General features: G+C 44.6%; 1 protein-coding gene across 1 annotated transcript in view; it reads right to left on the bottom strand.

Moving 5' to 3' along the window:
- Window positions 1-20,000, bottom strand: part of LOC109884942 (atrial natriuretic peptide receptor 2) — a 30,700-nt gene that overhangs the window by 1,272 nt on the left and 9,428 nt on the right. The window contains 17 exon segments of the mRNA XM_074933762.1: window positions 4,015-4,106; window positions 4,736-4,834; window positions 5,036-5,188; window positions 5,311-5,450; window positions 7,687-7,774; window positions 7,995-8,088; window positions 8,316-8,435; window positions 8,651-8,719; window positions 8,721-8,753; window positions 10,794-10,842; window positions 11,115-11,253; window positions 11,664-11,785; window positions 12,532-12,675; window positions 15,625-15,711; window positions 16,644-16,788; window positions 18,150-18,207; window positions 18,209-18,223. Coding sequence (XP_074789863.1) covers window positions 4,015-4,106; window positions 4,736-4,834; window positions 5,036-5,188; window positions 5,311-5,450; window positions 7,687-7,774; window positions 7,995-8,088; window positions 8,316-8,435; window positions 8,651-8,719; window positions 8,721-8,753; window positions 10,794-10,842; window positions 11,115-11,253; window positions 11,664-11,785; window positions 12,532-12,675; window positions 15,625-15,711; window positions 16,644-16,788; window positions 18,150-18,207; window positions 18,209-18,223 — 1,647 coding nt within the window.

Genomic DNA, 20,000 nt, shown 5'->3' with positions numbered 1-20,000 from the left:
ACAATACCCCATAACGACATCACAATACCCCATAATGACATCACAATACCCCATAATGACATCACAATACCCCATAATGACATCACAATACCCCATAATGACATCACAATACCCCACAATGACATCACAATACCCCATAATGACATCACAATACCCCATAACGACATCACAATACCCCATAACGACATCACAATACCCCATAACGACATCACAATACCCCATAATGACATCACAATACCCCATAATGACATCACAATACCCCATAATGACATCACAATACCCCATAATGACATCACAATACCCCATAATGACATCACAATACCCCATAATGACATCACAATACCCCATAATGACATCACAATACCCCATAATGACATCACAATACCCCATAATGACATCACAATACCCCATAATGACATCACAATACCCCATAATGACATCACAATACCCCATAATGACATAGTGAAAACAGTTTTTCTTATTTTATTGCAAATGTATAAAACATTTAAAACAGAAATACCGTATTTGCATAAGTATTCAGACCCTTTGCTATGAGACTCGAAACTGTCTCCATTGACCATTCTTGAGATGTTTCTACAACTTGATTGCTCAGCTCAGTTGTCCTGAGTCTGCACAACTCTGCCAGGACCTAGGATCAAGGGACACACTCAAGTTTTTTAGTACTATATCTCTTGACATATTGATGAAAATAATCATGGCCTCTAAACCTTCAAGCTGCATACTGGACCCTATTCCAACTAAACTACTGAAAGAGCTGCTTCCTGTGCTTGGCCCTCCTATGTTGAACATAATAAACGGCTCTCTATCCACCGGATGTGTACCAAACTCACTAAAATTGGCAGTAATAAAGCCTCTCTTGAAAAAGCCAAAAAAGCCTCTCTTGAAAAATCCAAAAAGCCAAGCCACCTTGACCCAGAAAATATAGAAAACGATCGGCCTATATCGAATCTCCCCTCCTCTCAGATTTAAAAAAAGAAGAAGCTCTTGTGCAGCAACTCACTGCCTTCCTGAAGACAAACAATGTATATGAAATGCTTTAGTCTGGTTTTAGACCCCATCATAGCACTGAGACTGCACTTGTGAAGGTGGTGAATTACCTTTTAATGGCTTCAGACCAAGGCTCTTCATCTGTCCTCGTGCTCCTAGACCTTAGTGCTGCTTTTGATACCATCGATCACCACATTCTTTTGGAGAGATTGGAAACCCAAATTGGTCAACACGGACAAGTTCTGGCCTGGTTTAGATCTTATCTGTTGGAAAGATACCAGTTTGTCTCTATGGATGGTTTGTCCTCTGACAAATCAACTGTAAATGTTGGTGTTCCTCAAGGCTCTGTTTTAGGACCACTATTGTTTTCACTAAATATTTTACCTCTTGGGGATGTCATTCGAAAACATAATGTTAACTTTCACTGCTATGCGGATGACACACAGCTGTACATTTCAATGAAACATGGTGAAGCCCCAAAATTGCCCTCGCTAGAAGCCTGTGTTTCAGACATCAGGAAGTGGATGGCTGCAAACGTTCTACTTTTAAACTCGGACAAAACAGCGATGCTTGTTCTAGGTCCCAAGAAACAAAGAGATCTTCTGTTGAATCTGACAATTAATCTTAATGGTTATACAGTCGTCTCAAATAAAACTGTCAAGGACCTCGGCGTTACTCTGGACCCTGATCTCTCTTTTGACAAACATATCAAGACTGCTTTAAGGACAGCTTTTTTCCATTTACGTAACATTGCAAAAATCAGAAACCTTCTGTCCAAAAATGCAGAAAAATGTATCCATGCTTTGCAATGCTCTATTTTCCGGCTACCCGGATAAAGCACTAAATAAACTTCAGTTAGTGCTAAACACGGCTGCTAGAATCCTGACTAGAACCAAAAAAATGTATCATATTACTCCAGTGCTAGCCTCCCTACACTGGCTTCCTGTCAAAGCAAGAGCTGATTTCAAGGTTTTACTGCTAACCTACAAAGCATTACATGGGCTTGCTCCTACCTATCTCTCCGATTTGGTCCTGCCGTACATACCTACACGTACGCTACGGTCACAAGACGCAGGCCTCCTAATTGTCCCTAGAATTTCTAAACAAACAGCTGGAGGCAGGGCTTTCTCCTATAGAGCTCCATTTTTATGGAACGGTCTGCCTACCCATGTGAGAGACGCAGACTCGGTCTCGACCTTTAAGTCTTTATTGAAGACTCATCTCTTCAGTAGGTCATATGATTGAGTGTAGTCTGGCCCAGGAGTGTGAAGGTGAACGGAAAGGCGCTGGAGCAATGAACTGCCCTTGCTGTCTGCTTCTACACCTGCATTGCTTGCTGTTTGGGGTTTTAGGCTGGGTTTCTGTACAGCACTTAGTGACATCAGCTGATGTAAGAAGGGCTATATAAATACATTTGATTGATTGGAGTCCACCTGTGGTAAATTCAATTGATTGGACATGATGTGGAAAGGCACACACCTGTCTATATACAGTACCACAGTGACAGTGCATGTCAGAGCAAAAATCAAGCCATGAGGCCGAAGGAATTGTTCATAGAGCTCTGAGACAGGATTGTGTCGAGGCACAGATCTGGGGAAGGGTACCAAACAATGTCTGCAGCATTGAAGGTCTCCAAGAACACATTGGCCTCCATCATTCCTTAAATGAAAGACGTTTGGAACCACCAAGACTCTTCCTAGAGCTGGCTGCCTGGTCAAACTGAACAATCGGGGGAGAAGGGCCGTGGTCAGAGAGGTGACCAAGAACCTGATGGTCACTCTGACAGAGCTCCAGAGTTCCTCTGTGGAGATGGGAGAAACTTCCAGAAGGACAACCATCTCTGCAGCACTCCACCAAACAGGCCTTTATGGTAGAGTGGCCAGACGGAAGCCACTACTCAGTAAAAGGCACATGACAGACCGCTTGGCGTTTTCCAAAAAGCACCTAAAGACTGCCAGACTATGAGAAACAAGATTCTCTGGTCTGATGAAACCAAGACTAAATTCTCTGTCCTGAATACAGGTGTGCCAAGCTTGTAGCATCATACCCAAGAAGACTCAAGGCTGTAATCGCTGCCAAGCTTGTAGCATCATACCCAAGAAGACTCAAGGCTGTAATCGCTGCCAAGCTTGTAGCGTCATACCCAAGAAGACTCAAGGCTGTAATCGCTGCCAAGCTTGTAGCGTCATACCCAAGAAGACTCAAGGCTGTAATCGCTGCCAAGCTTGTAGCGTCATACCCAGGAAGACTCCAGGCTGTAATCGCTGCCAAGCTTGTAGCGTCATACCCAAGAAGACTCAAGGCTGTAATCGCTGCCAAGCTTGTAGCGTCATACCCAAGAAGACTCAAGGCTGTAATCTCTGCCAAGCTTGTAGTGTCATACCCAAGAAGACTCAGGGCTGTAATCGCTGCCAAGCTTGTAGCATCATACCCAAGAAGACTCAAGGCTGTAATCGCTGCCAAGCTTGTAGCGTCAAACCCAAGGGGCATTGTGATGTCATTATGGGATACTGTGTGGAGATTGATGAGGGAAAAAACGATGTAATCCATTTTAAGAATAAGGCTGTAACGTAACAAAATGTTTAAAAAGTCAAGGGGTCTGAATGCTTTCCGAATGCAGTGCATGTATCCTGTTTATATCCTGTATATATCCTGTATATATCCTGTATATATCCTGTTTATATCCTGTATATATCCTGTTTATATCCTGTATATATCCTGTATATATCCTGTATATATCCTGTTTATATCCTGTATATATCCTGTATATATCCTGTTTATATCCTGTATATATCCTGTATATATCCTGTTTATATCCTGTATATATCCTGTATATATCCTGTATATATCCTGTTTATATCCTGTATATCCTGTATATATCCTGTATATATCCTGTATATATCCTGTATATATCCTGTTTATATCCTGTATATCCTGTATATATCCTGTATATATCCTGTATATATTCTATATATATCCTGTATATATCCTGTATATAGAACACACCTTGACTTGCAGCATCCCTCTGCATTGCAGCAGGTATCCTCCTATCTCCTCTAGGAGGTAGAATGTACTGGAGCTGACCTGAATCTTGAGGGCTGTATGGGGAGAGACCAACCACTTCCTTAGCATTAGCTTCTACAGTCACTGCCATAGAGATACTATGGTACCAGTGGAATTACTTCCTTAGCATTAGCTTCCACTCTCACGGTGATAGAGATCGTCTATTTACTTTTATAAACTGGGTGGTTCGAGCCCTGAATGCTGATTGGCTAACAGCCGTGGTATATCAGACCGTATACCATAGGTATGACAAAACATGTCTTTTTACTGCTCTAATTATGTTGGTAACTAATTTATAATAGCAATAAGGCACCTCGGGGGTTTGTGGTATGTGGCCAATATACCACGGCTAAGGGCTGTATCCAGGCACTCCACGTTGCGTCGTGCTTCAGAACAGCCCTTTGATGTGGTATATTGGTCATACACCACACCCACTTTTGCCTTATTGCTTAAATAAACTATCTCTGAGACCGTATTGATCCTGTGGAAGTACTTCCTTAGCGTTAGCATCAACTCTCACTGTATTGTCACTTTGGAATCACTTCCTTAGCATTACCATCTAAAGTCACATTGGAAAAACACTTCCTTAGCATTAGTATCAACTCTTACTGCCATAAAGATTCTATGTTCCCTGTCTGTGGGAACACTTCCTTAGCATGATTACCCTCGCTGGTGGACTCCATCCTAGAGGAGGTGTTGACTGTGTCTCCAAACAGACAGTAGCGAGGCATCTTGGTCCCGACCACACCGGCTACCACTGGACCTGCAGGGAGGGAGGGGGGGCAAGAGGGTGGGTGTGTGTGTCTGCATGCGTGCAATCCTGAGTGTGTGTGTGTTACCTGAGTGTATCCCGGCCCCAATGTGCAGTTCTGTGTGTCTGTGTGTGTGTGTGTGTGTTACCTGAGTGTATCCCAGCCCGTATCTGTAGTTGTGTGTTGGGTTTGTGTGTGTGTGTGTGTGTTACCTGAGTGTATCCCGGCCCGTATCTGTAGTTGTGTGTTGGGTTTGTGTGGTATCCTGAAGGTCCGACACACTCCGACCAGGTCCAGAGCCATGCTGGAGATCTCTGCTGCGTGCTGAATCCCGTTCTCCCTGGGTATCCCAGACACCACCATGTCTACACACACCCACATTGTTATTCAGTCATCTGCATGCTAGATCCCATCCTCCCTGGGTATCCCACATTAACATCACACAGATATACTGGGAGTTTTACTGTAACCACGGTGATATACTCACAGGCATCGCCTATGGTCTCCACCTTGTACACGTCATAGTTGTCAATGATGTCATCAAAAGTCGTGTAGAGCTTATTGAGGAAGTCGACCACTTGGTAAGGAGTACTGGTGCTGGAGAGGTGGGTGAACCCTACGATGTCACTACACACACACACACACACACACACACACACACACACACACACACACACACACACACACACACACACTGAGTACTGGTGCTGGACTGGTGAGTGAACCCTGCTATGTTACTACGCACGCACGCACGCACACACACACACACACACACACACACACACACACACACACACACACACACACTGAGTACTGGTGCTGGACTGGTGGGTGAACCCTGCTATGTTACTACATACAGTATAGAGAGAATCATAGGTAAAGGTAAGAGTTAGATTTAGAGTTAGGATTAGAGATGGAGTTAGACTTAGAGTTAGGATTAGAGATGGAGTTAGACTTAGAGTTAGGATTAGAGATGGAGTTAGATTTAGAGTTAGGATTAGAGATGGAGTTAGGGTTAGATTTAGAGTTAGGATTAGAGATGGAGTTAGACTTAGAGTTAGGATTAGAGATGGAGTTAGGGTTAGATTTAGAGTTAGGATTAGAGATAGAGTTAGGGTTAGATTTAGAGTTAGGATTAGAGATATAGTTAGGGTTAGATTTAGAGTTAGGATTAGAGATGGAGTTAGACTTAGAGTTAGGATTAGAGATGGAGTTAGGGTTAGATTTAGAGTTAAGATTAGAGATAGAGTTAGGGTTAGATTTAGAGTTAGGATTAAAGATATAGTTAGGGTTAGATTTAGAGTTAGGATTAGAGATATAGTTAGGGTTAGATTTAGAGTTAGGATTAGAGATATAGTTAGGATTAGAGATAGAGTTAGGATTAGAGATGGAGTTAGACTTAGAGTTAGGATTAGAGATGGAGTTAGGGTTAGATTTAGAGTTAGGATTAGAGATGGAGTTAGACTTAGAGTTAGGATTAGAGATGGAGTTAGGGTTAGATTTAGAGTTAGGATTAGAGATAGAGTTAGGGTTAGATTTAGAGTTAGGATTAGAGATATAGTTAGGGTTAGATTTAGAGTTAGGATTAGAGATGGAGTTAGAGTTAGGATTAGAGATGGAGTTAGGGTTAGATTTAGAGTTAAGATTAGAGATAGAGTTAGGGTTAGATTTAGAGTTAGGATTAAAGATATAGTTAGGGTTAGATTTAGAGTTAGGATTAGAGATATAGTTAGGGTTAGATTTAGAGTTAGGATTAGAGATATAGTTAGGATTAGAGATAGAGTTAGGATTAGAGATGGAGTTAGCCTCGGTCCTCAATTCTAGTCTCTGTCTGTCTGCTGTCTGTCTGTCTGTCTGTCTGTCTGTCTGTCTGTCTGTCTGTCTGTTGTCTGTCTGTCTGTCTGTCTGTCTGTCTGTCTGTCTGTCTGTCGGCTGTCGTCTGTCTTCGTCTGTCTGTCTGTCTGTCTTCGTCTGTCTGTCTGTCTGTCTGTCTGTCTGTCTGTCTGTCTGTCTGTCTGTCTGTCGTTGTCTCGTCTGTCTGTCTGTCTGTCTGTCCTGTCTGTCTGTCTGTCTGTCTGTCTGTCCTGTCTGTCTGTCTGTCTGTCTGTCTGTCTGTCTGTCTGTCTTCTGCTGTCTGTCTGTCTGTCTGTCTGTCTGTCTGTCTGTCTGTCTGTCTGGTCGTTGTCTGTCTGTCTGTCTGTCTGTCTGTCTGTCTGTCTGTCTGTCTGTCTGTCTGTCTGTCTGTCTGTCTGTCTGTTGTCTGTCTTCTGTCTGTCTGTCTGTCTGTCTGTCTGTCTGTCTGTCTGTCTGTCTGTCTGTCTGTCTGTCGTGTCTGTCTGTCTGTCTGTCTGGGTCTGTCTGTCTGGTCTGTTGTCTGTCTGTCTGTCTGTCTGTCTGTCTGTCTGTCTGTCTGTTCTGTCTGTCTGTCTGTCTGTCTGTCTGTCTGTCTGTCTGTCTGTCTGTCTGTCTGTCTGTCTGTCTGTCTGTCTGTCTGTCTGTCGTGCTGTCTGTCTGTCTGTCTGTCTGTCTGTCGTCTGTCTGTCTGTCTGTCTGTCTGTCTGTCTGTCTGTCTGTCTGTCTGTCTGTCTGTCTGTCTGTCTGTCTGTCTGTCTGTCTGTCTTGTCTGTCTGTCTGTCTGTCTTCTGTCTGTCTGTCTGTCTGTCTGTCTGTCTGTTTCTGTCTGTCTGTCTGTCTGTCTGTCTGTCTGTCTGTTGTCTGTCTGTTCTGTATGTCTGTCTTGGTCTGTCTGTCGTCTGTCTGTCTGTCTGTCTGTCTGTCTGTCTGTCTGTCTGTCGTCGTCCCCTCTCTCTCTCACCCCTTCCCTCCCTGTCTCCCCCTTCCCTTCCTTCATTACCACTCTCACCTGAAGAAGACAGTAGCGCTCACATAACTCTGGGCCTGCAATGGTTTCCCCTGCCTCAGATCGTCAGCTACCTGCTTCGGGAGCATACCTACACACACACACACACACACACACACACACACACACACACACACACACACACACACACACACACACACACACACACACACACACACACACACACACACACACACAGATAGAGGCACATTTGTTTCACTGGTACTACCACACTATCAATGAGCAACAGAGGAAAAACTCTCCCCAAAATGGCTTCCCCTCAATGGGGAGATCCAAGATGGCATCCGTACTGTAGAGCAGTCGGTCAGTCTTCTGTTTCTCATGCATCAGGTCCTGGGTCCTCTCTGCTACCAGGACCTCCAGGTGCTTACTGTATTTCTCCATCTACACACACACACACACACACACACACACACACACACACACACACACACAGGCTGAAAGGGTTGTTTCATGGTTGCGATTGGGGTTAGTTTGTTGTAACATTGTGTGGAGTTTCTGATAACTTTTGAAAAGGTTGCTACTGGGTTGTGCGAACATCTTTGTAACATTGTGTGAAGGTCGTTTTAAAGTTGTGTAAACGTTGCTGTAATGTCGCCTCTAGGTCGTACCAGGTTCATCATCATGTCCACAGGGCTAACTTTATTGGGGTTGATCCGGTAGACGAACTTCCTGATCTGCTCGAAGGTGGGCCGGTGGACTGGGTTATGAGACCGGCACCTTCTGATGAGCTACGGCAACACGGAGGGGACACACAACACACACAACTCACACAGTCTATATCAGACACTTGGGGAATAAACCTCCGTACCTCCATGTACTCTGCGGGACACACACACACACACCCTTCCCCTCCGTACCTCCACGTACTCTGGAGGACACACACCCTTCCCCTCCATACCTCCACGTACTCTGGAGGACACACACACACCCTTCCCCTCCGTACCTCGACATACTCTGCGGGACAGGGACAGGTGTTGTCGGCCTTGCCGGAGATTAGTTCTGGGAGTGGGGGGGCACCAAGCACTCTCGAGAGAACTGTCCTCAACCTGGGGAGGGGGAGAGAGATATGGAGAGGGGGAGGAAAAGAGAGGTTGGGAGGAAGAAAGAGAGAGGGGGAGAGCGAGGGAGGGAGAGGGGGAGAGGGGAGGGAAAGAGAGGTGGGGAGGAAGAAAGAGAGAGGGGGAGAGAGAGAGGGGGAGAGAGAGGGAGAGGGGAGGGAAAGAGAGGTGGGGAGGAAGAAAGAGAGAGGGGGGAGAGAGAGAGGGGGAAGGGTGGAAGTTAGGGGGTGGGAGGGAAAGAGATGGTGAAAATACATCTCACTAATGGTTCATAGAAAGGAACTGTGTATGAATGGAGGGTGAATGGGGGGTGAATGGAGGGTGAGTGGATGGTGAATGGAGGGTGAATGGGGGGTGAGTGGAGGGTGAATGGATGGTGAATGGATGATGAATGGAGGGTGAATGGAGGGTGAATGGGGAGTGATTGGATGATGAAAGGGGGGTGAATGGGGGGTGAATGGAGGGTGAATGGATGATGAATGGAGGGTGAATGGAGGGTGATTGGATGATGAAAGGGGGGTGAATGGAGAGTGAATGGAGGGTGAATGGAGGGTGATTGGATGATGAATAGAGGGTGAATGGAGGGTGAATGGAGGGTGAATGGAGGGTGATTGGATGATGAATGGAGGGTGAATGGAGGGTGAATGGGGAGTGGATGGAGGGTGAATGGAGGGTGAATGGATGGTGAATGGATGATGAATGGAGGGTGAATGGAGGGTGAATGGAGGGTGATTGGATGATGAAAGGGGGGTGAATGGGGGGTGAATGGAGGTTTAATGGAGGGTGAATGGAGGGTGAATGGAGGGTGAATGGGGGGTGAATGGGGGGTGAATGGAGGATGAATGGAGGGTGAATGCAGGGTGAATGGAGGGTGAATGGAGGGTGATTGGATGATGAATGGAGGGTGAATGGAGGGTGAATGGAGAGTGATTGGATGATGAATGGAGGGTGAATGGAGGGTGAATGGGGGGTGAATGGGGGGTGAATTGAGGGTGAATGGATGGTGAATGGAGGGTGAATGGGGGGTGAATGGAGGGTGAATGGAGGGTGAATGGGGGTGAATGGAGGGTGAATGGATGGTGAATGGGGGGTGAATGGATGGTGAATGGATGATGAATGGAGGGTGAATGGAGGGTGATTGGATGATGAAAGGGGGGTGAATGGGGGGTGAATGGAGGGTGAATGGAGGATGAATGGAGGGTGAATGCAGGGTGAATGGAGGGTGAATGGAGGGTGATTGGATGATGAATGGAGGGTGAATGGAGGGTGAATGGAGTGTGATTGGATGATGAATGGAGGGTGAATGGAGGGTAAATGGAGGGTGAATGGGGGGTGAATGGAGGGTGAATGGAGGGTGAATGGAGGGTAAATGGAGGGTGATTGGAGGGTGAATGGAGGGTGAATGGAGGTTTAATGGAGGGTGAATGTTGTCAGCTGGTATTATACATGGTTGCCCGGTTCGCTACTCAACAGAAGCCAATGAAGAGATACAGGTTATGGTCACACACACACACACACACACACACACACCTACATGCCTCTTAAACAGTACACACACAAACACACACAAACACACACAAACACACACACACAAACACACACCTACATGCCCCTTAAACAGTACACACACACACACACACCTACATGCCCCTTAAACAGTACACACACACACACACCTACATGGCCCTTAAACAGTACACACACACACACCTACATGCCCCTTAAACAGTACACACACACACACACACACACCTACATGCTCCTTAAACAGTACACACACACACAAACACACACCAACATTCCCCTTAAACAGTACACACACACACACACACATTCCCCTTAAACAGTACACACACACAAACACACCCCAACATTCCCCTTTTAAACAGTACACACACACACACAAACACACACCTACATGCCCCTTAAACAGTACACACACTAACACACACATACACACACACACACACACACGCACACACACACACACACACACACCCACACATTCCTCCTCCAACATCCACCTACCGGGACAGGGTCACTGCGAGTGGCTATCTCCAACAGAATTATAGAGTAGCTGGAAAGAGATATACAAGTTCATAGATACTTGAGTGAAAGTGTGTTATGTCCATACGTTTGTATGCGTGTGTTTATGTGTGTTTGTGTGTGTGTGTGTGTGTTTATGTGTGTGGGTGCGTGTGTGTGTGTGCGTGTGTGTGTGTGTGTTTATGTGTGTTTGTGTGTGTGTGTGTGTGTGTTTATGTGTGTGGGTGCGTGTGTGTGTGTGTGTGTGTGTGCGTGTGTGTGTGTGTGTGTGTGTGTGTGGGTGCGTGTGTGTGTGTGTGTCACCTGAAGACGTCCCCGGGCAGAGTCGGTTCCTGGTTGGATGTTTGGCACTCAGGAGGCGTGTACACCTCTCTCAGTCTCATCTGATAGGATGACAGGGGTTCCGCTGCATCCTCCCTTCGATAGATGGTCAGACAGTAATCTGGAAAGAGGTTAGGTTCAGACCAGCATTTGCTCTACCTTGACTGGAGTGATAGATGGTGGGAGTTGTAGTTTTGTGACTATCAGATGGTGGAGTTGTAGTTTTGTGACTATCAGATGGTGGGTGTTGTAGTTGTGTGACTATCAGATGGTGGGAGTTGTAGTTTTGTGACTATCAGATGGTGGGAGTTGTAGTTGTGTGACTATCAGATGGTGGGAGTTGTAGTTTTGTGACTATCAGATGGTGGGAGTTGTAGTTTTGTGACTATCAGATGGTGGGAGTTGGGGGTTAGGGTAAAGGTCAGGGGGTAAAGGTCATTGGTTAAAGGTTACCAGTGATCTTGCAGACCAGGCGGGCAGGTTTACAGTGTACAGGCTAGGGATTATTATAGGTCAGGGGTTAAAGGTTACCAGTGATCTTGCAGACCCAGCGGTCATCCAGAACACAGTTTAGTGATTTGAGGCGGCCATGACAGATCCTGTGTTGGTGGAGGTAGGACATTCCTCTGGCTATATCTGTGGCAAAGGAGAACCTGCAACACACAGTGAGGTCAAGGGTCAGAGGTAGGACATTCCTCGGTCTATATCTGTAGCAAAGGAGAACCTGCAACACACAGTGAGGTCAAGGGTCAGAGGTAGGACATTCCTTGGGCTATATCTGTGGCAAAGGAGAACCTGCAACACACAGTGAGGTCAAGGGTCAGAGGTAGGACATTCCTCTGGCTATATCTGTAGCAAAGGAGAACCTGCAACACACAGTGAGGTCAAGGGTCAGAGGTAGGACATTCCTCTGGCTATATCTGTGGCAAAGGAGAACCTGCAAGTCAAATCAAATGTATTTATATAGCCCTTCGTACATCAGCTGATATCTCAAAGTGCGGTACAGAAACACAGCCTAAAACCCCAAACAGCAAGCAATGCAGGTGTAGAAGCACGGTGGCTAGGAAAAACTCCCTAGAAAGGCCAGAACCTAGGAAGAAACCTAGAGAGGAACCAGGCTCACGAGAACCTGCAATACAAACACAAGAGGTCAAGGGTTAGATGTCAAGGGTCTGGGGTAAAGATTAGGGAGCCCCCACACAAGAGGTCAGGGGTTAGGACATCCACTTGAATCCCCAGTTGAGATGTGTGTGTGTGTGTGTGTGTGTGTGTGTGTGTGTGTGTGTGTGTGTGTGTACAGTACCTGAATCCCCAGTTGAGAGGTGTGTGTGTGTGTTTGTGTACAGTACCTGAATCCCCAGTTGAGAGGTGTGTGTGTGTGTGTGTTTGTGTACAGTACCTGAATCCCCAGTTGAGAGGTATCTCATCGTTCATCAGGACATCATTCAGGCTTCCTTTAGGACAGTACTCTGTGATGATGGCTACGTTAGGAATCTCCACACAACCTCCAAAGAACTTACACAGGTTAGGGTGGTCCAGCTCCCTATTGGACAGAGGTTAGAGGTCAGAGAACTAACAGGGTCGGGTGGTCCAGTTCCCTATTGGACAGAGGTTAGAGGTCAGAGAACTAACAGGGTCAGGTGGTCCAGTTCCCTATTGGACAGAGGTTAGAGGTCAGAGAACTAACAGGGTCGGGTGGTCCAGTTCCCTATTGGACAGAGATTAGAGGTCAGAGAACTAACAGGGTCGGGTGGTCCAGTTCCCTATTGGACAGAGGTTAGAGGTCAGAGAACTAACAGGGTCAGGTGGTCCAGTTCCCTATTGGACAGAGATTAGAGGTCAGAGAACTAACAGGTTCGGGTGGTCCAGCTCCCTATTGGACAGAGGTTAGAGGTCAGAGAACTAACAGGGTCAGGTGGTCCAGCTCCCTATTGGACAGAGGTTACAGGTCAGAGAACTAACAGGGTCGGGTGGTCCAGCTCCCTATTGGACAGAGGTTAGAGGTCAGAGAACTAACAGGGTCGGGTGGTCCATCTCCCTATTGGACAGAGGTTAGAGGTCAGAGAACTAACAGGGTCGGGTGGTCCAGCTCCCTATTGGACAGAGGTTAGAGGTCAGAGAACTAACAGGGTCGGGTGGTCCAGTTCCCTATTGGATAGAGGTTAGAGGTCAGAGAAAAAACAGGGTCAGGTGGTCCAGCTCCCTATTGGACAGAGGTTAGAGGTCAGAGAACTAACAGGGTCGGGTGGTCCAGTTCCCTATTGGACAGAGGTTAGAGGTCAGAGAACTAACAGGTTCGGGTGGTCCAGCTCCATATTGGACAGAGGTTAGAGGTCAGAGAACTAACAGGGTCAGGTGGTCCAGCTCCCTATTGGACAGAGGTTAGAGGTCAGAGAACTAACAGGTTCGGGTGGTCCAGCTCCCTATTGGACAGAGGTTAGAGGTCAGAGAACTAACAGGGTCAGGTGGTCCAGCTCCCTATTGGACAGAGGTTACAGGTCAGAGAACTAACAGGGTCGGGTGGTCCAGTTCCCTATTGGACAGAGATTAGAGGTCAGAGAACTAACAGGGTCGGGTGGTCCAGTTCCCTATTGGACAGAGGTTAGAGGTCAGAGAACTAACAGGGTCGGGTGGTCCAGTTCCCTATTGGACAGAGGTTAGAGGTCAGAGAACTAACAGGGTCGGGTGGTCCAGTTCCCTATTGGAGAGAGGTTAGATGTCAGAGAACTAACAGGGTCGGGTGGTCCAGCTCCCTATTGGACAGAGGTTACAGGTCAGAGAACTAACTGGTTCGGGTGGTCCAGTTCCCTATTGGAGAGAGGTTAGAGGTCAGAGAACTAACAGGGTCGGGTGGTCCAGCTCCCTATTGGACAGAGGTTACAGGTCAGAGAACTAACTGGTTCGGGTGGTCCAGGTTAGAGAATATAAAATGAGAGCTTGCTAGTCCATGTTATTATATCAATTATAGATCTCAAGTACTTTGCTTTATTTTAATACAAAACATTCCACCAGCTACATGTAATACCAATACTGTCCCCATCTGACCTGTTGACCTCTACTGTCCCCACCTGACCTGTTGACCTCTACTGTCCCCACCTGACCTGTTGACCTCTACTGTCCCCACCTGACCTGTTGACCTCTACGGTCCCCACCTGACCTGTTGACCTCTACTGTCCCCATCTGACCTGTTGACCTCTACTGTCCCCATCTGACCTGTTGACCTCTACTGTCCCCATCTGACCTGTTGACCTCTACTGTCCCCATCTGACCTGTTGACCTCTACTGTCCCCATCTGACCTGTTGACCTCTACTGTCCCCATCTGACCTGTTGACCTCTACTGTCCCCATCTGACCTGTTGACCTCTACTGTCCACACCTGACCTGTTGACCTCTACTGTCCCCATCTGACCTGTTGACCTCTACTGTCCCCATCTGACCTGTTGACCTCTACTGTCCACACCTGACCTGTTGACCTCTACTGTCCCCATCTGACCTGTTGACCTCTACTGTCCCCACCTGAACTGTTGACCTCTACTGTCCACACCTGACCTGTTGACCTCTACTGTCCCCATCTGACCTGTTGACCTCTACTGTCCACACCTGACCTGTTGACCTCTACTGTCCACACCTGACCTGTTGACCTCTACTGTCCACACCTGCCCTGTTGACCTCTACTGTCCCCATCTGACCTGTTGACCTCTACTGTCCCCACCTGACCTGTTGACCTCTACTGTCCCCATCTGACCTGTTGACCTCTACTGTCCCCACCTGACCTGTTGACCTCTACTGTCCCCACCTGACCTGTTGACCTCTACTGTCCCCACCTGACCTGTTGACCTCTACTGTCCCCATCTGACCTGTTGACCTTTATTGTCCCCATCTGACCTGTTCACTTCTACTGTCCCCATCTGACCTGTTGACCTCTATTGTCCCCATCTGACCTGTTGACCTCTACTGTCCCCATCTGACCTGTTGACCTCTACTGTCCCAATCTGACCTGTTGATCTCTACTGTCCCAATCTGACCTGTTGACCTCTACTGTCCCAATCTGACCTGTTGACCTCTACTGTCCCATTCTGACCTGTTGATCTCTACTGTCCCAATCTGACCTGTTGACCTGTTGACCTCTATTGTCCCCACCTGACTTGTTGACCTCTATTGTCCCCACCTCACCTGTTGACCTCTATTGTCCCCCACCTGACATGTTGGCCTCTATTGCCCCCACCTGACCTGTTGACCTCTATTGTCCCCAACTGACCTGTTGACCTCTATTGTCCCCACCTGACCTGTTGAGTTGACCTCTATTGTCCCCACTTGACCTGTTGACCTCTATTGTCCCCACCTGACTTGCTTGACCTCTATTGTCCCCACTTGACCTGTTGACCTGTTGACCTCTATTGTCCCCACCTGACCTGTTGACCTCTATTGTTCCCACCTGACTTGCTTGACCTCTATTGTCCCCACTTGACCTGTTGACCTCTATTGTCCCCACCTGACTTGCTTGACCTCTCGTCTGATGGTCTTGGACAGAGAAAAGGTCTTGGTCTGAATCCGCTTGATGGCCACCGTCCTTCCATCACTAGAGGAGAGGATCAACAGGTATACTATAGAATCAACAGGTTTACTATAGAATCAACAGGTATACTATAGAATCAACAGGTATACTATAGAATTAACAGGTATACTATAGAATCAACAGGTATACTATAGAATCAACAGGTATACTATAGGATTAACAGGTATACTATAGGATTAACAGGTCTACTATAGAATTAACAGGTCTACTATAGAATTAACAGGTATACTATAGAATTAACAGGTATACTATAGAATCAACAGGTCTACTATAGAATCAACAGGTATACTATAGAATCAACCGGTATACTATAGGATTAACAGGTATACTATAGGATTAACAGGTCTACTATAGAATCAACAGGTATACTATAGGATCAACAGGTATACTATAGGATTAACAGGTATACTATAGAATCAACAGGTCTACTATAGAATCAACAGGTCTACTATAGAATCAACAGGTATACTATAGAATCAACAGGTATACTATAGAATCAACAGGTTTAATATAGAATCAACAGGTCTACTATAGAATCAACAGGTCTACTATAGGATTAACAGGTATACTATAGAATCAACAGGTATACGAGATGTAAGAACTACTAATGATAATAGGATAGAAATACTACCAATATATACAATACTACCAATATATACAACACTACCAATATATACAAAGACTACCAATATATACAGCTATACTGAGGAGAACAGCAAGATCAAGATGTGTGTGTGTGTTTCAGAGACTCAGTATATCCCGGTGTGTGTGTATGTGTGTGTTTCAGACACACTCACTGTGCCCCGGTGTGTGTGAACAGTTGTTTGCGTGAGTTAGCCTGGGTTGTGTGTGTTACAGAGACTCACTATATCCCGGTGTGTGTGAAGAGTTGTTTGCGTGAGTTAGCCTGGGTTTTGTGTGTTACAGAGACTCACTATATCCCGGTGTGTGTGAACAGTTGTTTGCGTGAGTTAGCCTGGGTTGTACAGGAGCTGAGAGCAGTGACACAGCTGGCGTTGGAATCACTGTTAGCAATAGGGGCAGACAGGATACTGCCCATAGTAGTCCTGGCTATCTGGTCTGGTGGGGAGGAGGAGAGAGAAGAGAGGAGAGGGAGAGAAGAGAGGGGAGGGAGGGAGGGGGGAGAGAGAGAGAGAGAGAGAGAGAGGGGGGGGGGGGGGGGAGAAGAGAGCAGGGGGGAGGAGGAGAGAAATAGAGTGGAGGGGGGGAGGGGAGGAGAGAGAGAGAGAGAGAGAGAGAGAGAGAGAGAGAGAGAGAGAGAGAGGGAGGAAGGAAGGAAGGAAGGAAGGGAGGGAAGAGAGGAGAGCAGGGGGAGGGGTGGGTGGGAGGAGAGAAAGAGAGGGGAGGGAGGTTAGCAGTGTTAGAATATAATCAACATAAATAACAAATTGAAAAATACAGAAGAGTTTTAATATCTATTTGACACATATAGAATAGTATAGTAGTACCATGTTTAATCTGCCTGATATATAATAGTATAGTAGTACCATGTTTAATCTGCCTGATATATATTATAGCAGTACCGTGTTTAATCTGCCTGATATATATTATAGTAGTACCGTGTTTAATCTGCCTGATATATAATAGTATAGCAGTACCGTGTTTAATCTGCCTGATATATATTAGTATAGCAGTACCGTGTTTAATCTGCCTGATATATATTATAGTAGTACCGTGTTTAATCTGCCTGATATATATTATAGTAGTACCGTGTTTAATCTGCCTGATATATAATATAGTAGTACCGTGTTTAATCTGCCTGATATATATTATAGCAGTACCGTGTTTAATCTGCCTGATATATATTATAGTAGTACCGTGTTTAATCTGCCTGATATATAATAGTATAGCAGTACCGTGTTTAATCTGCCTGATATATATTATAGTAGTACCGTGTTTAATCTGCCTGATATATAATAGTATAGCAGTACCGTGTTTAATCTGCCTGATATATAATAGTATAGTAGTACCGTGTTTAATCTGCCTGATATATATTATAGCAGTACCGTGTTTAATCTGCCTGATATATAATAGTATAGCAGTACCGTGTTTAATCTGCCTGATATATATTATAGCAGTACCATGTTTAATCTGCCTGATATATAATAGTATAGCAAGTACCGTGTTTAATCTGCCTGATATATATTATAGCAGTACCATGTTTAATCTGCCTGATATATATTATAGCAGTACCGTGTTTAATCTGCCTGATATATAATAGTATAGTAGTACCATGTTTAATCTGCCTGATATATATTATAGCAGTACCGTGTTTAATCTGCCTGATATATAATAGTATAGCAGTACCGTGTTTAATCTGCCTGATATATAATAGTATAGTAGTACCGTGTTAATCTGCCTGATATATATTATAGCAGTACCGTGTTTAATCTGCCTGATATATAATAGTATAGCAGTACCGTGTTTAATCTGCCTGAAGTCAATGATCCAGCTCTCATCCCAAAGCATCTTCTGTTTTCTGGTATTTAAACCACTGAAGAAGAAGAGATGAGTAAACACAACAACATCAGCTTTATTGTGTGTGTATGTGTGTGTGTGTGTATGTGTGTGTGTATGTGTGTGTGTGTGTGTGTGTGTGTGTGTGTTGTGTGTGTGTGTGTGTATGTGTGTGTGTGTGTGTGTGTGTGTGTGTGTGTGTATGTGTGTGTGTGTGTGTATTCAGTTCATTGCAGTTAAATAGTGTAATTTGAAACAAGAAGAAAACGTTTGATTTTACTGAATGTTCAATTTGATAAAAAACTGTTTTTCCTCAAGAGATTAAGATTAAATAAATACTACAGTCAGTAAATAAATGAATAAATGAATACTAAAATAAATAAATAAATACTGTAGTAAATAAATAAATACCTAGTAAATAAATAAATACTATAGTAAATAAATGAATTCTATAGTAAATAAATAAATACTATAGTAAATAAATAAATTCTATAGTAAATAAATAAATACTATAGTAAATAAATGAATACTATAGTAAATAAATAAATACAGTTGTAAATAAATAAATAAATAAATATTATATTAAATTAATTAATAAATACTATAGTATTGAAAGAAAGTTGACATTGAGAGAAATTCATGTTGTACATTAAAGATCTGGTCAACATGTTCAAACTATAAATGACATGCCTCAAGTGCGATGTCATGTTATTTTTACAGGAGGGGTATTAGCCTACATGCAGCTCTCATGTTGTACACAAAATACATGATGGACATGTTGGTATAAACGTTGTTGTCTGATGCAACTGTATTGCAGACAGAGAGACAGACAGCCAGACTATCATGTTTTGAGGCAGCAAATCAGATGGCAATTGTCCTGTTTGTCCATTTTGAGACGCAGCAGGCAGAAAACACTTGCTCAAAGTAGTCCCAATTAATCTACGATAACTCAAGAAGTCTGTCATTAATTGTAATGTTTTTGCAGAGGAGATCTTAGTCGCACAATCTTACAACAGGCACTTAACTGAAGAATCCCTACTGTTGACCAATCGCCAACGAGCGGGTGTAGACTTCAGCTAACGACTTCGGCTTGCCTAGAGAAAATATTTTGTGTGCCTGAACAGTCGAAAGAACCCTTGCCGACAAAAGTCACAAAATGTATTTTTCCCGAAGTGTTCCGAACTGTTTGGGCTGGGAAGCATGTGGCCTTAATAGTTGACAGTCTCCTCTTAAAAATAAGCCACGAATCTCCTTGTGACAAGGAAAATGGAAGCTTTGTTGTGTACAAAAAAATACATGTTAATTGTTAAAAACATTTCTAGCCTGTCTATCTGTGGGTAACAGGGTTGACGTGTTGTGCTCGACCCGGTCTGTTTTCCACCACAAAACACCAGGTAATGGTTTTAAAGAGTACAACCAGCTGACCTGCTTTTATATATTTTACATATTTACATATTATATATTTTACTATTTGACTAAAAGATATTCAATGTTTCTTTTATAAAAAAAATATCTAAAAAGTAAGTTTCACCATATTTTTTAAATTTTTAATTTGTTTATTTAAACTTTATTTAATTAACTAGGCATTAACTGGAGAGTTCAGGTCATGGAACAGGGTTGACCTTTTAAATAAGGAACAAATGAATCACTAATCAAATTAAATAAATATTCAGAAATGACTTTGTCAAGCAACAAAATAAACTACACTCTTAGAAAAAAAGGGTACCGGAAGGGTTGTTCGTCTGTCCCCATAGGAGAACAGCTATATTATCCTATTAGCCAAAGAACCCTTTAAGATTCTAAGATTCTAAGAT

This window comes from Oncorhynchus kisutch, linkage group LG16 (assembly GCF_002021735.2).
Source record: "Oncorhynchus kisutch isolate 150728-3 linkage group LG16, Okis_V2, whole genome shotgun sequence".
Lineage (NCBI taxonomy): Eukaryota > Metazoa > Chordata > Actinopteri > Salmoniformes > Salmonidae > Oncorhynchus > Oncorhynchus kisutch.
The sequence above is the reverse complement of the archived record's forward strand: the minus strand, read 5'-3'. Positions and strand labels throughout refer to the sequence as shown.